Source organism: Coregonus clupeaformis, chromosome 21 (genome assembly GCF_020615455.1).
Source record: "Coregonus clupeaformis isolate EN_2021a chromosome 21, ASM2061545v1, whole genome shotgun sequence".
Classification (NCBI taxonomy): domain Eukaryota; kingdom Metazoa; phylum Chordata; class Actinopteri; order Salmoniformes; family Salmonidae; genus Coregonus; species Coregonus clupeaformis.
Window position 1 is genome coordinate 17,930,181 of NC_059212.1, and position 25,826 is coordinate 17,956,006.

The following is a 25,826-nucleotide window of genomic DNA, read 5'->3' on the forward strand; positions in this document are numbered from 1 at the left end:
TGACCAATACAAATTGATTTGATTTGTATATTCAACCACAAGGGTGTACTAATGAGCTATGCGAGATAGAAAAAAAATGCGTCATAATAGAGGACTACTGAAATTATATTATTTCAGTGTAGATAAGGGAAGGGCAGATTAAAATAAAAACATGACAGCCAGACAAGCCAGTGTATGAATCAACCGTATTTGCACATGAATGGAGTGGAAATTAGCTGACTTCGTGATCGTTATTATTATATTATATTATATTATATATTATATTATATATTATTATTAAGGTAAGTAACTTTAATGTGTCAAGCAGATTACGTTTTCTTTGCCATTTCTGAAACGTAGCAACGTTTAAGACATGGATTTCATGTTGTAATGTTAACAAGGTACCCAAAAGTAGTTTGAGTTAATGTTTTCATTTTATTAGCTAAACAAAACTTGTTTAAACAGCGAAATGGTCGCGAAAATCAGCCTTGTTTGCATAGCGATGATGAAAAGAACGTCAATTAGGCTGTAATGATCTCCAAAATTCTAATTATTAGGTCATCACACCGTTGATATAGCAACGGATGCTAATAGTTTATCCAATCCTATTGTGATGCAGAGGGGACACTATTTGGCCGGGGGACATTATTTGGCATAAACTATTAGGCCCTAATGTCATTTATGGCTGGGGCCAGCCCTGCATAAAACCAATACTAATATCATTAATTGCAGTATGTTTCAGAATATGACAACATTAGTTGTTTTTTGTTGTAGTGGCATACATGATTATCAATCAGTTTTCATTAGAACCTTGAACTTCTCACACACCACACTGTTCCATGCACAACATACAGTATGTCTATTATAATTCACCGACTTTTTCCGGAACCTTAAATTCCACTCTCAAATTCCATTGGACATCTTTCTGGGAACACAGATTTGTTGTAAAGTGTTATTTCAATGTACTGCCGCAGCTATTGTTGTGGCAGTGAAAAGTAAATAATTTAGAGGGAAACGGGGATTGCTCTTTGAAAAGGAGTATTCCAATACTTTACTCAGATTATAAACGTAAAATTTGTTTCTAATTGGTACTGTTTTGTTTCATTTGGAGTCAAGAACGAGCACTACTGCTACACGATGGTAAGCTAACGTCAGCTAGCTAGTCAGTAGCTAAGCATAAATACAAATATCACCAGTGAACTTGGATATTATTTTATCTAACTAGCTAGTTATACAAAAATTGAACACGCACTCGACTATTTTGTGTTTATACAGAGAACACTCCCTGGCTGTCTATCTGTAACGTTATTTGGCTTCTGTGGTCAGGTAGCTAAAGTTAGCAGTAGCGTTGCGCCTGAACAACAGGCCTAATTTCTCACGGTAGTTAGCTCACGTTACCCTGATAGTATTAGCCAGTGAGTTATGTTTGGTAGGTTGGTCATAACATTTGTATATCCAAATTTGCAGTTTGTATTGTTATCGACTATTTGGTTTTAAAGTTACTAGCTAGCTAGTTACACCCAACAAATGTAATGCTAGCGTCAGCTAGTTCAAAACATTGCTAACTGCTATGGTTACGCTGCACCACTGGCCAGGTTAATAGTACAGGTTTAGCCATGGCATGACAAAGCTAGATAGCTACAAGCTCAGAAGCTTCCTTGGCTAGCTCGTGCATGGAGACTGTACACAGGTGTAATAGCTAGCTTTGTCAGAATGTTGTTATTTACTGTACAATATATTGCCATGGGCTAGCTAGCTATCAATATTAACAGTTGTGCAACTGACAGAGCTAGCTAGCAATATAAAGAGAATAGATATGTAATGTTGTATTGCAACCAGACATCACATTCCCTCCAAGATTGTTGTTAGCCACCAGCTAAGTGGCAATCATTTTGCCAAACCATACTGTCCTGATCCAGTGCGTTTGCTGCTTAATCTGCATCTGTTGCCATGGTTAGAGACAACCCTGTCCCTGTGATAAGTTCATGAATACTTGAGCCTTGACTGAAATAGTAATTATCTTGACCAGTTGGTTATTTAACAATTAGGCCCGACATTTATCTTACCATCTCATGTTTGTCATTCATGCACAATGTGTGCAGTGTTTCTGCATTCAAGACTATTCTCATAGGATATGTTTGACTTTAGTATCCAAGGATATCATTGTATACGCTTTGGTTAGCCTATATCAGGGGTAGGCAACCCTGTTCCTGGAGTGCCTCACGTACTGCAGGATCTTTCCCCAAATAGGCACCACACTACTTAACTAAATGATCAGTTCAGTGATTGCCTAAATTCAACACACCTGGTCTTCCAGGTCAGTTAAATCAAAAACAGGAAGTGCCTGCTCCAGGACCAGGGTTGCCTACCCCTTGCCTATATTATGTCTATGATTGTATTCTAAGACTTAGTAGAATCTAAGTTAACATATTTACATACAAACACGTAATGAAACAAGGTCAGATTAGGCCTCATCTTGAAATCACTCTTGTCTACTCTTAAGTTATTGTTATTTTTCTTTGTGATTTCTCTACCTTCAATGTATTATTCAATATCACTTGAATGATCTCCTGCTCCATGCCGGAAATCAGCCCTGCCTGCCCTGCACAGGTTAAACAACAGAAGCTGAGAGCAGCAGGGTTTAGGTTTCAAGCGGAAGGAAAGCCCAATCCAGTCAGCCATATTCCCCCCAGCCAGGCTGCACTGGGGTGGGCAGGCACACTTACTGACACTGTAGTGTAGTTACAATATTCAGGACCAGTGAAGGTCAGATCTCAGGCCCAGCTGTTGGGTCTTGATCAAGGGGAGGCTGGAGTCAATATAACACTGACTTGCCTAATCTCTACAATACATTAGCACCTGGATAGCAGATACCAACTTTGTATGGCAGGGGAAGTATTCCAATCATTTTGCTGTGTACTGTAGTCTACAATGGAAGCCGTTTCAAGTGCAACTATTGATGAGCTAGACCCTAATTATACATTTTTTGTCCAACCAGGTCATGATTTTTTTCACTTGAATGTCAACATAGATTATTGCAATCCCAACATTCTACAATGCAAGAATTTTGCTTACACTTCAGGGTCTGCACTACGTGACCTATACAATGTGTGCTCCTTTCTTACAATGTTTTTGTGTGTTTGTTTGCAGGTCTCTTGGCAGGGTGCTCTTCTGATTGCTACTTGAAGGGGGTCTTCCAAGATTGTCTGCCAGTCCGAAGAGAAGACCCCACCTTGTCTCTGTGTTAGATTGTGGCCCATCTCTTCATCACCTTATGGAGGAGTAGCTCTTGACGGTTTCATTACAAGCAATAAAAGAAGACGGGAAACGGAACAACTGAGAAGAGCGCAACAACAAGCAAAGAGATAATGTCATCCAACAGAAGCCAGAACCCTCATGGGCTCAAGCAGATTGGTCTGGACCAGATCTGGGATGACCTGCGAGCAGGAATACAGCAGGTGTACACCAGACAGAGCATGGCCAAATCACGATACATGGAACTGTACACGTATCCTTCCACATAGATACACTGCCAGGCTTCTCTGACTAATGTGTGTTTATTAAGGGGAGGGGAGGGGAGGGGAGGGGAGGGGGGGTTAGCTAACAGATGGCTTTTATGCCTGGTAAGACAGAAAAAAGTGGCAAAGCTGGAAAAAATGTGTTTTTATGGGAAAGACCCCAGCACAGGTTTGCCTCAGTTTAAAGCATATTAGGGATAATCCATTGTCAGTATTTTAAGTTTCTACATTGATGTTGTTGCCTTAACCCACCACCCAGACATGTTTATAACTATTGTACCAGTGTGCATCAGTCCAATCAGGCCCGTGGTGCAGGGCCCCCTCCATCCAAGCCCTCCAAAAAGGCCCCCACCCCAGGAGGGGCACAGTTTGTGGGCCTGGAGCTCTACAAGAGACTCAAGGAGTTCCTCAAGAACTACCTGACCAACCTGCTCAAGGTAATGCTCTGTTCCGTGCCTTTTTAAATGGAATGAGGTCAATGAATCGACTGAATGAATTAGCCTACTGGTTAATTCTCCAATAGCCCTTCCAGTAGAGGTTAAAAGGAAGCATATCAAATGTCCTACCACATTTGCATGCTTATCTCTAACTAAATATCAGTCTCTTCTCTCTTCTTCTCCTCCCTCTGTCCCCATCATCTGCAGGATGGAGAAGACCTGATGGATGAGAGTGTATTAAAGTTCTACACACAGCAGTGGGAAGACTACAGATTCTCCAGCAAAGTGCTGAATGGTATCTGTGCCTACCTCAACCGGCACTGGGTCCGCCGCGAGTGTGACGAGGGGCGCAAAGGGATCTACGAAATCTACTCTGTAAGACAACACATTTTTTTAGTTAACCTAAATCTCATTCTTCAATGGTTTTCTCAATTGTATGCATTGCCTAATCCTTTCCTCTCCTTTCAGCTCGCTTTGGTGACATGGAGAGAATGCCTTTTCAGACCTTTGAATAAACAAGTGAGTATCCCCTCAGATCAGCTGTGGAAAAGTTATTCCCAGTCTTAGTTGATTAGTGAGTAGATTGTGATATGTTACATTTTGTTGAAGTTATGATCCTAAATGTCTTCACCCCCAACTAAGGTCACAAATGCTGTATTGAAGCTCATTGAGAAGGAACGTAACGGAGAGACTATCAACACCAGGCTTATCAGTGGAGTCGTCCAGTCCTATGGTAGGTCCTGGCATATTTTAATGGTGTGTTGTTCAACCAATATGAAACTGTTGTGCGAAATGTGATATCATGGCTCTGAAATGATGTGTTGGTTGACAGTGGAGGTTGTGTCTTTCAGTTGAGTTGGGTCTCAATGAGGATGATGCCTTTGCCAAAGGACCCACATTGTCAGTCTACAAAGAGTACTTCGAGACTCAGTTCTTGGCGGACACTGAGCGTTTTTACACACGAGAGAGCACAGAGTTCCTGCAACAAAACCCAGTTACTGAATACATGAAAAAGGTGGGTTATGAAACCAGTGTATCGCGCCAAATTGCTTTATCAGTAGCCTTTGTTTAATGTAAAAATGTGCAGAATCCCTCTCTCTTTCTCCATCTCTTTCGGTCTCTCCCTCTGCTCTCTTTCTCCTTCTGTCTCTCTCTCAGGCTGAGGCGCGTCTATTGGAGGAGCAGCGGAGGGTGCAGGTGTACCTCCATGAGAGCACGCAGGACGAGCTAGCCCGCAAGTGTGAGCAGGTGCTCATCGAGAAGCACCTGGAGATCTTCCACACAGAGTTCCAGAACCTTCTGGACGCTGACAAAAATGAAGGTATGGCGGAGAGTCCACATGGCAATTGCCAGCCAGACTTGCCTTTTTGCTATTGCCAGATTTGTGCTTTATGTACTTTTCATACATTTATACATTGCCTTCAGAAATGATTCATACCCCCTGATTTATTCCAAATGTTCTTGTTACAGCATGAAATCAAACGTTTTTATTTTATAATTTTTTTGTCTACACATAATATCCCATAATGACAAAGTGAAAACATGTTTTTAGAATTTATTTAAAATTAAATACAGAAATATCTCATTTATATAAGTAATTTATTCACACCACTGAGTCAATACTTTGTAGAAGCACATTTGGTGGTGATTACAGGTTTGAGTAGTCTTTGGAATGTCTGTATCAGCTTTGCACATCTGCATTTGGGGATTTTCTCCCATTCTTCCTTGCAGATTTTCTCAAGCTCTGTTAAGTTAGATGGGGAGTGGCAGTGAACAGCAATCTTCAAGTCTTTCCGACGATTTTCAATGGGAATTAAGTCTGGGCTTTGGCTGGGACATTCAAGGACTTTCACATTCTTGTTCTGAAGCCATTCCAATGTTGCTTTGGCTGTATGCTTTGGGTAATTGTCCTGTTGGAACACACCGGTCTAAGGTTGGTTTCAAGTTTTAATGTCACATGCACAAGTACAGTGAAATGCCTCTGAAGCAGGTTTGCACTCTGAAGCAGGTTCTCATCAAGGATTTGCCTGTATTTGGCTCCATTCATTGTTCCCTCTATCCTTACCAGTCTCCCAGTCCCTGCTGCTGAAAAGCATCCCCATAGCATGATGCTGCCACCACAATGCTTCACGGTAGAGATGGTGTTAGGCGAGTGATGAGCTGTGCCTGGTTTTCTCCAGACATAGTGCTTTGCATTCAGGCCAAAGAGTTACATTTTTGTCTCATCAGACCACAGAATATTTTGCCTTATGGTCTGTCTTTGACGTGCCTTTTTGCAAACTCCAGGCATGCTGAAATGCGCCTTTTTCTCAGGAGTGGCTTCCGTCTGGACACTCTCCTATAAAGCCCAGATTGGTGAAGTGCTGTAGAGGCTGTTATCCTTCTGGCAGGTTCTCCCATCTCCACCAAGGAACTCTGTAGTTCTGTCAGAGTGGTCATTGGGTTCTTGGTCACCTCCATCACCAAGATCCTTCTTGCCCGGTTGCTCAATTTGGTCGGACGACCAGCTTTAGGCAGAGTCTGGGTAGTTCCATATTTTATTTTTTTCAACACTCTAGAAATTGTTTTATACCTTTCCCCAGATATATGCTTCATCACAATTCTAGCTTGGACATCTACTTGGACTTTGTGGTATAGTTTCTGCTCGGACATGCACTGTCAACTGTGGGACCTTATATAGACAGATGTGTTTCTTTCTAAATCATGTCCAAACAATTGAATATGTCACAGGTGGACTCCAAGATGTAGTGGCATCTCAAGGATGATCAAATGAAATTGGATGCACCTGAGCTCAATTTAGTGTCATAGCAACGGGATGTGAACACTTATATAAATGAGATATTTCAATACATTTGCAAAAATTTCAAACAAATGTTTTCACTTTGTCATCATGGGGTATTGTGTGTAGACGGGTGAGAATATTTTTTTAATCCATTTTGAATTCAGGCTTTAGCACATCAAAATGTGGAATAAGTCAAGGGTATGGCTGTTGGGGTGACTGTATTACTGCCACACCGGCAGTCAGAAGTCATGAAGGCAGTCAAATTCCACATGACCGTTTAGTCACGGTAATTAGGCTTCTCCAAGCTCTGATGCTGCTGCTGCTGCTGGTCATTAGTAGCCTACCAAACTTGCTAACTGCCTGGTACTCATCACTCTATTGTCCTTCTAATCATTAACATTTGCATTGATGTCAGATTGAAAATCGAATCAAACACTTCATGAGAGCCCATGAGCTCATGTTGCGCAACATTTCTATAGGCTATGCAATTGCGCGAGAAAACAGAGTAATGGCCTCTACTAAAAAGAGGAGGATCCCATCAGCTTTCTATAGGCTAGGCATACTATATTTATTTCTCAACTTTCCTAATATTAAGCACATTAGAGTATGCCAGTTAGGCTCTACACCCCTGGCTGGCATGAAAATGAACCACGGGAAAAGCATTCTCCATTCGCTATTTAAGTGCATAGATGACATGTAATTTTTCCCGCTGACACTGTTTGATACAGGTGCATGATAATGGTCCATTCTAAATCCAAACAAATGTATATGTAAAGACAAGATTAAATCAAGAATAGTCTGATAGGTGACAATATTAGCCTATCACTTGTGAATTATATATTATCGCTTGTGAATGATGGCCAGCATAAGAAACAATGCCTTTTTTTGTTACTTTTTTTGAATAATCGTCGTAGCCTAGCCCATAGGCCTAATATGTTTTGATAAGGTTTTATCACAACTAAAGTGGCCAAATAACTTCTTATAATTAAGCACATTAATCCACTTTACAAGGGGTAAAAGAAGAGCCTAACTGGCATACATAGGCAGCGAGGGAGTTTCAAGTTTGGGGAAGATAATTTTCACCATAAAAATGCAACTTCATAATTAAATCATTACATGCATAATTGCATTTGCTAATGGAACATTTGCGCTTATAGCCTACTACCATGTGCGCATTGCTGTGCTTATAATGTGAAGAAATAGCCTAATAGTTTAACATTTTAAGCTAAACTTTCTGATCTGTTGCGTCAGCCACATTGTGTAAAAACGTTTTTTTGATGCTAGTGGTTATATTAATTTGGGATCTATCGCATCCCACAACTGTCCCAGACTATGTTTGGAATATTTATTTCTCGCACAGAATAGAATAGGTCGACTTTTGTACTATGGGGGATAGTAGATTGACATAGGCTAGTGCTTTTGCTGTTCGTTAGGCCTACTCATCTTGTTGGCTGACGAAAAGTAAATGTGGACAGTTCTTCCAATATCTTCAATATGCACCTCGGAATTGGATAAGGACGCGCCGTTGCTTCCCCGATTTGTCTGTCTTCACTTGTAGCCTGTGAGAAAGACCCGATCACGTGATGGAGAGCCATGTGAGTGAGAGGTGATTCGGAGCGCTCAGCACTCAGGGAGAAGGGCACAGCGGCCACTGGCTGCAAAAGGCATGGATTTTTTTTAGGGTGCATTACGGCCACACGAAGGGGATGCCGCCGTGAATTTCTAGGCATTATCAAGTGCTTGTCAAATTCTGAATGAGTGACTGATGTAGTGTGTACAGCCTGCGCAAAAAGCAAAGCAGAGCTCATGCCTTTTCAAGCGACTTTTTTATTAGTCGCATCATGCAGCCTTACAATGTATAAAAAATCTAAACATATATCCCAAAGTTTGTAGAACAGCTAAAGTTACATTAATAACTCTAAATTAAGCATATAGGAGTACCTATTTCTTAACTGCTCAACACAGACTAACCGCATGTGCGCACTACCTCAAATCATTTGGAGAAAATATCCTTTCTATTTTATTCAGCTTTGTTCAATTGTATTCTTCATACTATAAAATAATGACACGGAATTCTAAGCAAATCTTTTCTGCTAAATTAACTAGTGTAGCCCATAGTCATTTGGCATAGCAAGATCAGGACCTAACATAAGGACAACTCAGAGTATGCTATTCTGTTCTTCTGAAATAGACTACGTTTTCTTCATATCATGCTTCTTTAGACCTGTCTAAAATAAATAATGGATTTATTGTGAAGGTACAGTGGGGAGGGAAAAGTATTTAGTCAGCCACCAATTGTGCAAGTTCTCCCACTTAAAAAGATGAGAGAGGCCTGTAATTTTCATCATAGGTACACGTCAACTATGACAGACAAATTGAGAAGAAAAAAATCCAGAAAATAACATTGTAGGATTTTTAATTAATTAATTTGCAAATTATGGTGGAAAATAAGTATTTGGTCAATAACAAAAAAGCAAGATTTCTGGCTCTCACAGACCTGTAACTTCTTCTTTAATAGGCTCCTCTGTCCTCCACTCGTTACCTGTATTAATGGCACCTGTTGGAACTTGTTATCAGTATAAAAGACACCTGTCCATGTTACGCCCCTGAAAAAGGGGAGAAATAATCACGAGAGTGACGCAGTTGTTTCCTCACTGAAAACTTTAGTATAATAAGTTTTACAAAAATACCACATTTTACAGAACAACAGATCTACAGGAACCAGAGTTTTGTAGGGTACAAAGCTTATTCAAGTCACAACAGCATAAACTGTAATTCACTAAAACATATACAAATGTTTCAATATAACTGTCAAACACAAAGTAGCTTTAGCTCAGTAACCCATAACTACATTTATCAACCATGTCAACAAAGTATTCGAAACACATTATACAAATAACCCCAAATATATTATTAACAGCGCACATGTTCATTCACAATTAGCATAAAATGGCAGCTACTCTCAATATGAAGCTATTTCGCTGCAACCAAGCAAGTTTCCCTCACACACGCACCTAGTACTCCCTTCAACTTAACTCTAACTTACTCAAGATGTTACTAACACATACCTTAAACTCTCTTGACATGTTAGCAAGTTATTACATTCAAATTAACTCGTTTTATATCAATAACGTACCTGAAAAAGGGGAGAAATAATCACGAGAGTGACGCAGTTGTTTCCTCACTGAAAACTTTAGTATGAGGAAAAAAGACCGCGATTTCCCCAGAAAGTTGGGTGGAGACCAGAGCAATCGATCTCAGGCTCATAGATTAAGAGCATTTAGTAGATCACAGATTAACACTTTTACCCTTAAATTAGGCACCACAAAGTAAAGTAGTCAATATAACGTTTACACATTCCTCTTACAATATTTACCCTTTTACACTTGACGGATTTTAACACATTTATGAATTGTATCAATCTCTATGAACTAGTACTGGATGCATGATCTTTTTAACCTTAGATATTTTAAGATCCTTACATACCATGAACTTACTAATACTTTTTAGTGTATAACAGGCTATGAATATGTCCTTTAACCTGTCACACTCTCCCCGACAAAATAAATGTTGTCCCAACATTACCAACATTGTCTTCTTAAACAGTCTATAAGCACTGGACGTAGAAAATCCTCTTCTGTAAGCTAGTCCTTGAGCAGAGGTCAAAGTTCACAGTTCAAATAGAACCAAGAAGTTATATTCACAGTCCATATCTGTTGACCAGCTGTATAAACAGTCCATAAGCAGTCTTTTCTCATACTATTGTCAACAGTCCATCAGTTTTAATGATCTATATGCATAGTCTGCTAATTCTCTCGTGAAAGTCTGTGAAATCAGTCAGTAGTCCGTGGTCAAACATGTCAACTCTGTCTGTGGCCTCAAGTTTGCTGAAGTCCATACATGTAGGGTGGCTGAAGGTAATATCGCTGTAGTGATGGCAGCCATGGAACCAGTCCTGGTGCAGGGTAGACAGGGAACAAATGTGGCTGTGGCTGGATACTGTAGCAGGAAGGGATACCAAGCTGATCATAGGTGATACGTCTTGGAGGGTGTCTCTCTCTTTGTGGCAGCTGGTAAGCTGGTTCCTCAGGTTCAGCAGCAGCAGTTTAATGAAGGAAAGGCACTTAGTGGATGATCATCAGGCATCTCCTCAGCAGGCAGTTCTTTAACTGTTGTTTTCTCCTCCAGCTGATTTTCAACAAGAAGCTGTGCTGGTAGCGTATCAGGAACTGGCACCGCAACTGTCTGTTTCACTGGTGGGGGCCTGTTTTCCGACTCTCTCGCTGGTTCAGCATACCTCTCAGGTACTGTAGGAGATGTGGGGACCTGTAGCGGCTCATGATGAAGGTCATATTCATCCCCGCTGTCTTCATCAGAATCTTGAGGCTGTGATCCAGGCTGATGTCTCTTTTTCTTACTTTTGTCATCTTTAGTCATTTCTGGTTGTCTCTCAAAAGGTAAGTAGTCACAGGACATGAGCAGGTTTCTGTGCAGGACCCGGGAGCGTCCCCTACCCTTTTCCGGTCTCAACTCATAAATCGGCAGGTCTGAACCCATTTGTCTCACTACTGTGTGAATTTGATCTTCCCAATAGTTACGGAGTTTGCCTGGTCCTCCTCTTGGTGTCAGGTTTTTAATCAGAACTCGCTCGCCAGGCTGTAGCACTGAACTCCTAACTTTAGTGTCATAGTACTTCTTACTTCTTTCAGCAGCTTTCTGAGCATTTTCATTTGCAATGGCGTATGCTTCTTCCATTCCTCGTTTCCAGTTCTCCACGTAGTCTCGCTGGTTACTGGAACCTGCCTCTGTGCACAATCCAAAGAACATATCAACTGGAAGCCTGGGTGATCTCCCAAACAGAAGATAAAATGGTGAATAGCCAGTCACTTGCAGCAGGTGCAGTTATAGGCATAAACCAGTTTGTTTAGAGACTCCTTCCAGTTTGACTTTTGTGTCTCAGTTAGTGTCTTTAGCATTTGCAACAATGTTCTGTTCATTCGTTCCACTTGACCGTTCCCCATCGGGTGGTAGGGTGTTGTTCTGGACCCGCCATGCCACTGAGTTTCTTTAACTGATGGAACAACTGATTTTCGATTCTCCCCTTGGTCATGGTGGATGCGGGAGGGGAACCCAAACTTCAGGGCAAAGTCATTGAAGATGAGATTTGCAGCAGTTTTTCCTGACTTTGATGTGGTGGCGTAGGCTTGAGTGAAACGTGTAAAATTATCAACAATCACGAGGATGTACTCATATCCCCCCTTTGCATCTGTCGAGATGGAGGAAATCTATACATACCAGTTAAAATGGCTGTGTTGTCACAATGTTTGTCAGAGGAGCTCTTGTTTCATGGCCTGGCTTTTTTCTGCTTGACACAGCTACAAGTTTTTAGTCACATAGTGCTCGATGTCAGATTGCATATAAGGCCAGAAGAAGCGGTCACGTACTAGTGATACAGTGCGGTCAGTACCTTGGTGTCCCATGTTATTGTGCAACTCTTCCATCACTTTACCTTTGTACTGCTCTGGTAGAACTAACTGCTTACGGGCTGTAGTGACTCTGTAAAGAATACCATCACTGTCGATTGTCAATTTGTCCCATTCTCTGAATAGGCATTTTTGTCTTTGGACTGAATTCCTTTTTGCTCTTTAACTGGCGGTTTGGAACCAGACAGCTTGAAATCGAGCACAGGACGGATGACCGGATCAGACTCTTGTGCCTCTCTTATCCCCTCTTTTGGGATCGAGCTGATTGTTGCTGTAGTTGTCTCACCTTCAGCTGATACTGACATAGATGCAGCTGAAATTGACCAAGGCACAAAAGGCTCTTTCTGTACCTCTACTGCTTGTATAGTGGCGGCAATGGTGTCTGGTGGAAGCTCCTCAGAACATTCTCTCATCAGTGACTCTACATCCAGTGGCATCCTCGACAAAGCATCTGCATCACCGTTCTCTCTGCCTGGCCTGTACTTTATTGTAAAGTGGAAATCAGCCAATTCTGCAACCCACCTGGAAGTGGTTGCGTTCAGTTTTGCAGTAGACAGAATGTAGCTGAGCGGGTTGTTATCACTGTATACAGTGAAGGTCGGAGCATAGTACAAATAATCATGGAACTTATCAGTGATTGCCCATTTTAGAGCTAGAAATTCTAGCTTGCCAGAGTGGTAGTGATAGTTCTTCTCAGCTGCTGTTAAGGTTCAAGAACCATAAGCAATGACCCTAAGCTTCCCATCTTGCTCTTGATAAAGAACTGCTCCCAAGCCTTGGTGTGACGCATCAGTGTGTACAACAAATGGCTGAGTGAAGTCAGGGAAACCTAAGACTGGTGGGTGAAGCAGACACTCAATCAGCTGTTCAAGTGCCTGTTGATGCTGGTCAGTCCACAGGATTGGCTTGTTTGAGGGCACCACATGACTTACTTTCTTTGTTTTTGCTTTCCGTGGGTGGTCAGGTAATTTCATACAGACAGCTGGCCCTCCTAGAAAAGTCTTTGATGTACTGTCTGTAGTAAGTGAGTAAACCAAGCATTTTTCTGAGCTGGCCCACAGTCTGTGGTCTGATCTCTTTCAATGCTCTTACTGCTTCAAAATCGGCTGGGTCAACTTTGCTGCCGTCTGCAGACACTATTCTGCCCAAATAACGGACCTGGGGTTTAAAGAGATCACACTTACTTGGCTTGAGTTTGATGCCATACTCTCTGAGACGCTGCAAAACCTTTTGCACATCATTCACATGGCTGTCGAAAGTTTTACTGAAAACTAGCGTGTCGTCCAGATAAGGAATGCAGATGTTGTCCCGGAGCCCTTCCAAACATTCCTCCATACAACGCTGAAAAGCTGCAGGAGCGTTCATGAGGCCGAATGGCATACGTATCCACTCATAGAGTCCCCATGGGGTCACAATGGCTGTCAGTGATCTGCTTTCTTCAGAGATGAACCCTTGGTGATATGCTTTTCCCTGATCTAAAAGGGAGAACCAGGAATTACCACCTAAACTGTCCATGATGTCCTGGACCCGAGGGATGGGCTGGCGGTCGGGATGTGTCTTTCTGTTCAGGTCTCTGTAATCTATACACAACCGGAGGGTCCCGTCCTTCTTCCTAACGCAAACGACAGGTGAAGAATATGAAGAGTTTGACTTCCTAACCCAACCCTGGGCTATGAGGTCATGAAGGTAGCCCTTCATCTCCTGATACAGTGGCCTGGGCACTGACATGTATGTGCGCTTGACTGGTTCAGAGTCCTTTAGAGAAATAGTCATTTTCAATCGTTCAATGCAGCCAATGTCATTGTCTGATCTGGAGAAGGAGTGACACTCTTCTCTAAGCATTTTCCTAACAACCTCTCTCTGTTCTTCGGTTAGGTGACTTAAACCTACTGGTGGATCCCACTGTTCAGTAGCAGTACATGAGGTTTGAACACTGGTGTGATTCACTGTGGCTGGGGTGACAGCTTTTTCAAAGACTTGGGCAGGTAACACAGTCATAATGGTTTGTACTGTACCGATTATGGTGCGTCCTAGCAGGGCAATGTCGTGGTCAGTGGGGTTAGAGACATCAAGCATGACAACTGGAAAAACACCTTTCTTAACTCTGACTAGTGTGTCAAAGAACTCAAGTTCATCTGGCCACTGCGGGTTCAGGTCTGGCTGGAAAAGCATTGTCATGTCGTCTTTGAAAGGCTGGGAAGCTACACGGCCTCAATCTGAATGCTACTGTGTTTTGGTACAGCAACCTTCTCTTTCTTGGTTTTCACTGCGTATTCATCTGTCTGTTCTGCGCTAACAGCCTGTATAAAAGCCCTCACCTTATTTCTTTTGAGGCTTGGGAAAGCTTTTTTCACTGTACTGTACCGTTTAGTCTTTTGGTCCTTGTCAGGATGTGCTCAATAACATTGAAACCTATGATGGGATGAGATAGGTGACAGCCTTTCATTACCAGCACTGGGATGATCAGTTCCTTCGTTTGGTCAGTTTCAGAGGCTAGCCGAAAAGTTGTTTCGATCCATCCCAGGTACGGCATTTCAGTCCCATTTGCTGCCGTCAATCTTAGATCATCAGGTGAGTCCAGAATTTCTGAAACATCCCTCAGCCTTGCGTTTGGGAGAGATTCCGCTTTCCATCGTTCGTCAATGACCGATACCTGAGAGCCTGTGTCCCATAGAGCTTGGAGGTGGTGGCGATTCAGGTGACACTCAACAAGGCACTGTCTACCGACTAGCGAGGTGACCTTATGGGGGTGGCAACCTTGAGCTAGGGATGGTAAAGAGTGGGCATTTTCTTCTGTACAGGAAAGCTTTTCACAGGTAGAGTCAATTTTCAGGTGAGTGCATTTTTCCTTATGTTTAGTCCAATGTTGGTTTTGACATCCTTTGGAACAGTACAGTGTCTCTTTACATGATGAACATTGTTTCAGGTTCTCAAATGAATCTTCTCTGGCACAATTTGCACATTTCTGGGACTTTATGGTAGCTACGGTTAACACTTGTCCCTCAGCGGTAACCCTTCCCCGTTTAAAGGGGCCTCTTTGGATGGTCTGACTCCCCGGATTTTACATCCAGCTTGAAAATGTTCTCCACTCCCACATCGGAAGCAGTGTGTGCAGCGTGCATCTGTTCTGGCCTGCTGGCAGACAAAACACCTCCTTGGAGCTTGAGCAGAGCGGTTGGTATACAGGTTAGGTGCATATTGATACTGCGCAGGGTCAGGTGCTTGGGGCTGACTGTAGTTGCTGTAATACTGCTGCTGGGAAACAGGTGGCTGGGGGTCCCTATCTGGCCTCCTAACTGGAAGCGGGGCATGGGCATAAGGCGATGACTGAAACAGGCTGCTGTAATGTCTCCTTAATCTGAGCAATCTCGGCACTGAGACCTTTTAGGGAAGCTACACCTGTCTTAAGTTCAGCTAACTCTGTTAACAGTTCTGCGGGTATCTTAGCTTTGGCTTCCTTCACAGGACACTTTGCAGATGGCGTATCTTCTAACTGGACTACACTTACAGTTGTAGCAGGCTGTGGGGCATTAAAACGCTTTTTGTTTCGTCTTTCTAACTCATTAGCACAAGCAATGTTAAGCTTCTCTAGCAAAACCTCATCTGATGTTTCGCTATCAAGCAGGAGAGGCTGCATGTCTATCCTGATACTGTCACTCTGGAGACCGGTAAGGACTGTGTGTAAACACATGCGCTGGACTAGAGCAGGGTCATACTTAAGCCCTGATTCTGACTCCTGGGACGCAAATAGTACTTTCTGCCTCAAATCTAAGACGCGCATCAGGAAGCTTTGAGGGGTCTCCTTGCTATGCTGTGCTTCTGAAGCTAGCTGTTTGTAAAGCTCTGTTGCACTCTTCTCTTGGAAGTTGGAACGCAGGATGCATCTAAGTGTGGGAAGAGTTAGCTGGGGTTTACCTTCCAAGTAGCTGCGTAGCTGTGAGCCTGGAGAAATAGCCCTGATTACTGCGTCTACTATTTCTACCTCAGGATAGCCTCTGTTAAGTCCATTCTCAATCTGATGGGCAAGGCTGGAAAAAGTCAGTTTATCTTTCTGGCCCGGTTCACCTATCTGCCCAGACATTTTTAACTCTTTGCGCCAGTATGAGCCGGGCTGTGCACTGGGTGAGAGCTGCATGCTCCTCTGAAGATGGGCAGGGGGTTGGGGCTGGCGCAGAGAATCACTGGCTTTGTCTGCAGTACTCTGCTCAGTTCCCACCCCTTGTTGTGGGGTTACAGTTCTCAGTCCCTCGATTATGTGATGTGTTCTGGCTGTTTCAATATCATGGTCAGTTTGCCCTGTCTTGCTATCTATGCCACTGATCATCTCTGTCATTTTGTCTTTAAGTAGCAATAATTCCGACATGCCGCCATCTTCTAACTCTGCAACTTCCTCTCTTTCAAGGAACATCATAATGTGAGTCATCAGTGATATGCGGGATTTTTCTTGAACATCTCTTCTCTGTTCGCCTGATATGTCAAGGAAATCACATACGTCTAGTAACTTGTCTTTAGTCAGGGTGTGCAATTCTCCTACTACCTCTTCCTGTAGTTCTTCCAAGGCGGTTGTCATGTTGACAGGACAGGAGGAACCTTTACTGTGCAGGAGTTGACTCTGAATTAGATGGTCCTTACTGTCTCTGATGGTCTCTCAACGGCCTCAGTTGACACGTACTTAACCACCAACTTCCAGCTCCCCTCGAACAGCAACACTTTCCTCACTGCAGCCTGCCTGGGTTGTTATGTAGGGATTTGGCTGGCTCAGAATTCAGCGACCAGGATGTGGAAGCCGGACATCTGAGCAGCAATCTCAGCGGAGCCTCCAAAATGTTACGCCCCTGAAAAAGGGGAGAAATAATCACGAGAGTGACGCAGTTGTTTCCTCACTGAAAACTTTAGTATAATAAGTTTTACAAAAATACCACATTTTACAGAACAACAGATCTACAGGAACCAGAGTTTTGTAGGGTACAAAGCTTATTCAAGTCACAACAGCATAAACTGTAATTCACTAAAACATATACAAATGTTTCAATATAACTGTCAATCACAAAGTAGCTTTAGCTCAGTAACCCATAACTACATTTATCAACCATGTCAACAAAGTATTCGAAACACATTATACAAATAACCCCAAATATATTATTAACAGCGCACATGTTCATTCACAATTAGCATAAAATGGCAGCTACTCTCAATATGAAGCTATTTCGCTGCAACCAAGCAAGTTTCCCTCACACACGCACCTAGTACTCCCTTCAACTTAACTCTAACTTACTCAAGATGTTACTAACACATACCTTAAACTCTCTTGACATGTTAGCAAGTTATTACATTCAAATTAACTCGTTTTATATCAATAACGTACCTGAAAAAGGGGAGAAATAATCACGAGAGTGACGCAGTTGTTTCCTCACTGAAAACTTTAGTATGAGGAAAAAAGACCGCGATTTCCCCAAAAAGTTGGGTGGAGACCAGAGCAATCGATCTCAGGCTCATAGATTAAGAGCATTTAGTAGATCACAGATTAACACTTTTACCCTTAAATTAGGCACCACAAAGTAAAGTAGTCAATATAACGTTTACACATTCCTCTTACAATATTTACCCTTTTACACTTGACGGATTTTAACACATTTATGAATTTTATCAATCTCTATGAACTAGTACTGGATGCATGATCTTTTTAACCTTAGATATTTTAAGATCCTTACATACCATGAACTTACTAATACTTTTTAGTGTATAACAGGCTATGAATATGTCCTTTAACCTGTCACATCCACAACCTCAAACAGTCACACTCCAAACTCCACTATGGCCAAGACCAAAGAGCTGTCAAAGGACACCAGAAACAAAATTGTAGACCTGCACCAGGCTGGGAAGACTGAATCTGCAAAAGGTAAGCAGCTTGGTTTGAAGAAATCAACTGTGGGACAATTATTAGGAAATGGAAGACATACAAGACCACTGATAATCTCCCTCGATCTGGGGCTCCACGCAAGATCTCACCCGTGGGGTCAAAATGATCACAAGAACGGTGAGCAAAAATCCCAGAACCACACGGGGGGACCTAGTGAATGACCTGCAGAGAGCTGGGACCAAAGTAACAAAGCCTACCATCAGTAACACACTACGCCGCCAGGGACTCAAATCCTGCAGTGCCAGACGTGTCCCCCCTGCTTAAGCCAGTACATGTCCAGGCCCGTCTGAAGTTTGCTAGAGTGCATTTGGATGATCCAGAAGAGGATTGGGAGAATGTCATATGGTCAGATGAAACCAAAATAGAACTTTTTGGTAAAAACTCAACTCGTCGTGTTTGGAGGACAAAGAATGCTGAGTTGCATCCAAAGAACACCATGCCTACTGTGACGCATGGGGGTGGAAACATCATGCTTTGGGGCTGTTTTTCTGCAAAGGGACCAGGACAACTGATCCGTGTAAAGGAAAGAATGAATGGGGCCATGTATCGTGAGATTTTGAGTGAAAACCTCCTTCCATCAGCAAGGGCATTGAAGATGAAACGTGGCTGGGTCTTTCAGCATGACAATGATCCCAAACACACCGCCCGGGCAACGAAGGAGTGGCTTCGTAAGAAGCATTTCAAGGTCCTGGAGTGGCCTAGCCAGTCTCCAGATCTCAACCCCATAGAAAATCTTTGGAGGGAGTTGAAAGTCCGTGTTGCCCAGCGACAGCCCCAAAACATCACTGCTCTAGAGGAGATCTGCATGGAGGAATGGGCCAAAATACCAGCAACAGTGTGTGAAAACCTTGTGAAGACTTATAGAAAAAGTTTGACCTGTGTCATTGCCAACAAAGGGTATATAACAAAGTATTGAGAAACTTTTGTTATTGACCAAATACTTATTTTCCACCATAATTTGCAAATAAATTCATTAAAAATCCTACAATGTGATTTTCTGGATTTTTTCTTCTTCTCATTTTGCCTGTCATAGTTGACGTGTACCTATAATGAAAATTACAGGCCTCTCTCATCTTTTTAAGTGGGAGAACTTGCACAATTGGTGGCTGATTTTAAATACTTTTTTCCCCCACTGTATAGGCTATATTACATGTTTTTATTTGCATTTTTAAAATGCAGATGTTCCAAAGGTCTGCATCAGTGGCTTGTAGGCTATGTGTGGAAGCCTGGAGATACTAAATGTGTTTATGTTAATTAACGGTCAATTTCCGTGAGACCGACAGTTATTTGCTTGACAATCACCGGCTGACGAAATTTCTTGACCGCCACAGCCCTAGTCAAGATGTATGAATACTTTCTGAATGCACTGTACTTTCCATGTGAGCTTTGGCTGTGTAAATATGTCTGTGGCCATGCATCACCATCAATTCTTATATCTCTTTCTCTCTCTCTGTAGACCTTGGGCGGATGTACAATTTGGTATCCCGGATCACTGATGGATTGGGAGAGCTGAAGAAACTCCTGGAGACGCACATATACAACCAGGGCCTTGCTGCTATAGAGAAGTGTGGAGAAGCAGCTCTCAATGTAAGAACTACAATGGATTTAATAGTGAAATGTACACATTGTGTTTTACCCAAAGGTTCACATCTTTATTAGAATAATCTGAGACAGTCCTCTCTCCAGTTCACTTGGGTGATCCTTGACTGTATTGTTTTCATTTATTTCACCACAGGATCCCAAAATGTATGTCCAGACCATCTTAGACGTCCACAAGAAGTATAATGCTTTAGTAATGTCAGCGTTCAACAACGATGCTGGTTTTGTTGCTGCTCTGGATAAGGTATGTTCATATTTTTCTATATTTTGTGGTGTAAGATGTTTTCAGACGGTGTCACACTTACACACACTTACACTGTTGTTGTTGTTCTTAACTTTGAACACCCATTTTTCTCTTTAAAGGCCTGTGGACGCTTCATAAACAACAATGCTGTGACCAAGATGGTGCAGTCGTCCAGCAAATCCCCAGAGCTGCTGGCTAGATACTGTGACTCTCTGCTGAAGAAGAGGTGCATCTCTGCTCTGGCACATTCACTCAATACATAACTCCGAACCACAGTTTGATATTCAAGTCTACGTACGCCTGAGACCAGTAGCCTGCACTTCAGTATTGCTATGGACATTTGTTCTGAAATGGTTCACATTGACTAGAGTCAATACGAAGTCTACTCTTCTTGTGGTTTTACTAGACACTGCTAACATACAAGAGCAGGATGTCTGATTTTAAATTAAATTCTTTTTTTTTGCACAGCTCAAAGAACCCAGAGGAGGCAGAGCTAGAAGACACACTAAACCAAGTGGTGAGTTGGAGGACTGCTTTTTCTCAAAAGTGTTCAGCTGCCACACTGGTACTGCATCTTATACATTATCCTGGTCGACAGGATGAAAAGTGGGATTTCCGCACTGCCTGCCCTCCATTGCAGACCCAATCTCCTCCCACTCCTTCAGCCCGGTGTTGCATTTTAGTTGGTTTACGAGACCTGGTCTCTATTCACAACTCTCTCTAACTTGTATGTGTTGTCTTCCCTAGATGGTGGTTTTCAAGTACATAGAGGACAAAGATGTGTTCCAGAAGTTCTACGCCAAGATGCTGGCTAAGCGGTTAGTCCATCAGAACAGTGCCAGCGATGACGCTGAAGCCAGTATGATCTCCAAACTAAAGGTACTATACCACTAAAATTGAGTTGACCTCCTCATGACAATGTTTTAAATTGGCCATTTTCAATGTGATATTGACATTACATTGTGATTGGTAACTAGTGGCAGTTTATTGAAGTACAAATCTGTAAGATATTCTCTGGTTGCTAAGTCTTTGGACTGTGTTTTACCTGGGATCCCCCATGTCCTAATGGTATGTCCTGCCCTCTTTCCCAACAGCAAGCGTGCGGCTTCGAGTATACCTCCAAACTCCAGCGCATGTTCCAGGACATCGGAGTCAGCAAAGACCTAAATGAACAGTTCAAAAAGCACCTCACCAACTCTGAGCCTTTGGACTGTGAGTATATCTGTCTGTGACTCTGAAATGCAGTGGGACATTGTCCCCATTCTGGGATTAATTATGTGATGACAGAAAGGAGTTTCTTAATCTCGGAAACCTGGTTACCTGGATTGAGTTAGTAGGGCCCTAGATTTTCCTAACCAAACTTTAAAACAATCACATTGTATTAAATAACTATTGTAAGAAGATTGCTGATCTGTTTTCTGTGTGTGTGCGTTCCAGTGGACTTCAGCATCCAGGTCCTCAGTTCTGGTTCCTGGCCCTTCCAGCAGTCCTGTACATTTGCTTTGCCCTCCGAGGTGAGACACTCTAACTGATCCCCTCCACAGTGACCCAATTTACTGAAGTTGATCCCTGTTTACTCACTGTTTTCTATTTTATTCTCTCCTACCCTCATTCAGCTGGAGAGGAGTTACCAAAGGTTCACGGCCTTCTACGCCAGCAGACACAGCGGGCGCAAGCTGACCTGGCTCTACCACCTGTCCAAAGGAGAGCTGGTCACCAACTGCTTTAAGAACAGATACACTCTGCAGGTGATTAAAGGTGTTGTCTCTCTGATCAGATAAGATACGATTATTTCCTTTCAGACTCTCACGTTAGGGATTTTCATCAACCATCACTGTTGAACAAACGTACTGGTGTGTGCTCACTATAACACTAAAAAAATCCAGAAATCAACAAAATGCACGGAGCTGAGTTGCTCTGCTGTTGAATGGTTTTGACGTATTCCCTGTTGCTCCTCCTGTCCTCCCAGGCTTCTACCTTCCAGATGGCCATCCTATTGCAGTACAACGCTGAAGACGTCTACACAGTGCAGCAGCTTGCTGACAGCACGCAGATCAAGCTAGTGAGTACTGACAACTCAATGGAATCTAGTTGGCTACAGACAGTCAGAGACCATTCTCTTTTATGGATGGTCTTTCAAAGGAAGACGTTATGCTGTGAAGGGAATATACACTGAGTGTACAGTCGTGGTCAAAAGTTTTGAGAATGACACAAGTATTGGTCTTCACAAGGTTTGCTGCTTCAGTGTTTTTAGATATTTTTGTCAGATGTTACTATGGTATACTGAAGTATACTTACAAGCATTCCATAAGTGTCAAAGGCTTTTATTGACAATTATATTAAGTTTATGCAAAGAGTCAATATTTGCAGTGTTGACCCTTCTTTTTCAAGACCTCTGCCCATTCTTGCATAATCAATGCTTGGATTTTGTCAGAATTTGTGGGTTTTCGTTTGTCCACCTGCCTCTTGAGGATTGACCACAAGTTCTCAATGGGATTAAGGTCTGGGGAGTTTCCTGGCCATGGACCCAAAATGTCGATGTTTTGTTCCCAGAGCCACTTAGTTATCACTTTTGCCTTATGGCAAGGTGCTCCATCATGCTGGAAAAGGCATTGGTCGTCACCAAACTGTTATTGGATGGTTGGGAGAAGTTGCTCTCGGAGGATGTGTTGGTACCATTCTTTATTCATGGCTGTGTTCTTAGGCAAAATTGTGAGTGAGCACACTCCCTTGGCTGAGAAGCAACCTCACACATTATAATAATAATAATAATAATATGCCATTTAGCAGACGCTTTTATCCAAAGCGACTTACAGTCATGCGTGCATACATTTTTTTTTTTTTTGTGTATGGGTGGTCCCGGGGATCGAACCCACTACCTTGGCGTTTCAAGCGCCGTGCTCTACCAGCTGAGCTACAGAGGACCACACATGAATGGTCTCAGGAAGTCTTCGACTCACTGTGCGTGCAGATGCACTCACACCTGCCTGCTGCCAATCCTGAGTAAGCTCTACACTGGTGGTGCCCCGATCCCGGAGCTGAAACAACTTTAGGAGACGGTCCTGGCGCTTGCTGGACTTTCTTGGGCGCCCTGACGCCTTCTTCACAACAATTGAACCTCTCCTTGAAGTTCTTGATGATCCGATAAATGGTTGATTTAGGTGCAATCTTACTAGCAGCAATATCCTTGCTTGTGAAGCACATTTTGTGCAAAACAATGATGACTGCATGTGGGGTGGTGCAACTCAATATTAGGAAGGTGTTCCTAATGTTTGGTATACTCTGTGTATAAGCTGAAAGCAACAGTCCAGTATTTGCCTTATACATTGCCTGTTTTGTTTTTGTTCTCCCCAGGACATTTTGGTGCAGGTGTTGCAAATCCTGTTGAAGTCTAAATTGCTGGTAGGTTTTATGCCTCTCTTATTATCAGATGATCTACCAAAAACTCCAGTTGCTAGGGAGCTAACTATTCTGCATTGTGGATTTTTTCTGAAAGTTTCAACTTTGACCCAAGCAATGTTCTGTTGTCCAGGTCCTGGAGGATGAGAATGCAAATGTGGATGACGTGGAGTTCAAACCAGACACCTTAATAAAACTCTTCCTGGGATACAAAAAGTGAGTGATTACACACGCCATGTTATCAATATAGATCACAAGCCTACAAATTGTGGAAAACAGATATTCAAAATTGCTATGCTGTTACTGTACTGTAATAGATTCCATGAACTGTTGCTGATAAATTTAGATTTGAATCTTTACAGCAAAAAACTTCGGGTGAACATTAACGTGCCAATGAAGACCGAGCAGAAGCAGGAGCAGGAAACCACTCACAAGAACATAGAGGAGGACAGGAAGCTGTTAATACAGGTACACTGTACATCACGCTATTCAATTTTTTTCCCCCTGATCTAACTCACACACTACATGCTGCCACTGTCAACATCACTCACCTTGTCAAGCACTCATTCAAACTCACAAAAATCTATGTCTATTGTCTAACGTGCACAAACAATCTCTCTGGTCTAGAATATTCATGCAGGATCATTTTGGTCTAAACCTGCTGTGTTCTCTCTCTACCCTGCTGTAGGCTGCCATTGTGAGAATCATGAAGATGCGTAAAGTGCTGAAACATCAGCAACTCCTGGCAGAGGTGCTGAACCAGCTGTCATCCAGGTTCAAACCAAGAGTCCCAGTCATCAAGGTAAATTATGCTGTAAATTAGGCAGCATTAGATGGCAATTTACCTTACCCCAGAGGATTTCTTGAAACCACATACTGTAAATGCAACATCTGCCATGGTAGGAATGGGCTTGTTTGTGTCTTTCAGAAATGTAACAAATCTATACTCTGTTTTAAAATTAGGGTTATTTCCTGTAGGTTTATGGAAACCACTTTCTGTATGCAACATCTGCCATGTTAGTAATGGTCATGTATGTTTGTCTTTCAGAAATGTATCGACATCCTGATAGAGAAGGAGTACCTGGAGCGTGTCGACGGAGAGAAAGACACTTACAGCTACTTGGCTTAAAACCTTTTCATTGTTCTCCACCTTCCTTTCTTTTTTTAAAGTTGTCTCTTGAGTAATAAACATCATTCCTTTTGACATTTGGCCAATGTTGTCAGGAATGCGAGCACAGAAGGAGAAAAAGAAAAAATCATAAAAGAAGAAAAAAGTTGTCTGAATCATCAAGGTGGTTGCTAAAGCTGGACTTCCCTTTAAACTCGGAGATTATGGGATAGCTGCTCGCCCAGTGTTTGTTTGAAGATCCCATCTGAACTGCTCAGGATCGACAGATACATTTTGATATGTAAATATGGACAGAGACCTTTACCCCTTTACCTTTATCTTGCAAAGTTAATAACATACAAAAAAACAAACAATCAAAACCCTTCACAGCGAGGATTGCATGCTACTGCGTATCTGCATTTAAGAAGCAAAAATATGTAATAGACGAGAAGCTATGAAGACTCTGCTGCTTTACGTGGCAGTAGCAAATTAAGAACCTATGTTAAAAAAAAGATGAGTGCAATTTTAGCTGCACCTCCAGAAAGCGATCTGTGTTTGAAAAAGGCCATTAGAAGTGTAATCTGCATTGTTACCTGCTACCAGAAAAACATTTGTATAGTGTGGTTCACTTTTTTTAAATGTGTGGTAAATAAAATTAAAGGTTTCTGTATTCCCGCTGATGTTTTTTATTCCTTCAAAGCTGATGTGAACATTGGGATGAGATGTGTTAAAACATGCATCCCAATTCTGTTTTCACTAATTGGTCTTTTGACCAATCAGATTAGCTCTGAAAAAGAGCTGACGTGAAAAGATCTGATGTGATTGGTCAAAAGACCAACTAGTGGGGAAAAAGATCAGAACTGTGCTGCCTGTGTAAATGCAGCCCTGGATATTATAGATCAGTGCTGGTTTCTTGACATTACAATCCATGAATGAAATACTTCTGTTCATTGCCAGTCATTTGTAAACTGTAAAGCTTGAATAAAGCTTGTCATCAAGATGTATTTTGTGGCTATTAGAACCGAAGGTTGCTACTTTCCCATGATCAGTTTTAATCCGAATGTACATCAATGGCTGTGTTCAGACAGGCAGCCCAATTCTGATCTTTTTTTCCATTGGTCTTTTGACCAGTAATATCAGATCTTTTTCAGAACTGATCAGATTCGTCAAAAGACGAATTAGTGAAACAAATATCAGAAATGGGCTGCCTGTCTTAAAACAGCAAGTCACTGCAAACGTTCACATCATAGGCAGGCCGCAGGCAGACAACGTATGAGATTGGATCTTGAGGTTCTCTTGCCTATTTCAATAATAAAAATGGTAAAATAGGCTATCGTAATGCTGTTTTTTTTTGTGT

General features: G+C 42.2%; 1 protein-coding gene across 1 annotated transcript; it reads left to right on the forward strand.

Annotated features, from left to right (window-relative positions):
- Positions 1-887: 887 nt before the first annotated feature.
- cul1a (cullin 1a) lies at positions 888-25,144 on the forward strand. The gene is made up of 22 exons (XM_041842157.2): positions 888-1,119; positions 3,130-3,487; positions 3,757-3,934; positions 4,142-4,309; positions 4,403-4,453; positions 4,577-4,667; positions 4,786-4,949; positions 5,093-5,255; positions 19,576-19,706; positions 19,855-19,962; positions 20,082-20,188; positions 20,431-20,479; positions 20,710-20,841; positions 21,057-21,174; positions 21,400-21,476; positions 21,579-21,710; positions 21,932-22,024; positions 23,317-23,364; positions 23,495-23,577; positions 23,724-23,829; positions 24,050-24,163; positions 24,410-25,144. Exons 2-22 carry the CDS (start codon positions 3,348-3,350, stop codon positions 24,488-24,490), a joined length of 2,334 nt encoding a protein of 777 aa, XP_041698091.1. The 5' UTR covers positions 888-1,119; positions 3,130-3,347; the 3' UTR covers positions 24,491-25,144.
- Positions 25,145-25,826: the final 682 nt, after the last annotated feature.

Excerpts from the sequence above, each read along its gene's own strand:
- cul1a (XM_041842157.2), top strand. The coding sequence starts at position 3,348 with ATGTCATCCAACAGAAGCCAGAACCCTCATGGGCTCAAGCAGATTGGT. Across the intron at positions 3,935-4,141 it reads ACCTGACCAACCTGCTCAAG|GATGGAGAAGACCTGATGGA; the intron begins GTAATGCTCTGT and ends CATCATCTGCAG. Across the intron at positions 20,842-21,056 it reads GTATGATCTCCAAACTAAAG|CAAGCGTGCGGCTTCGAGTA; the intron begins GTACTATACCAC and ends CTTTCCCAACAG.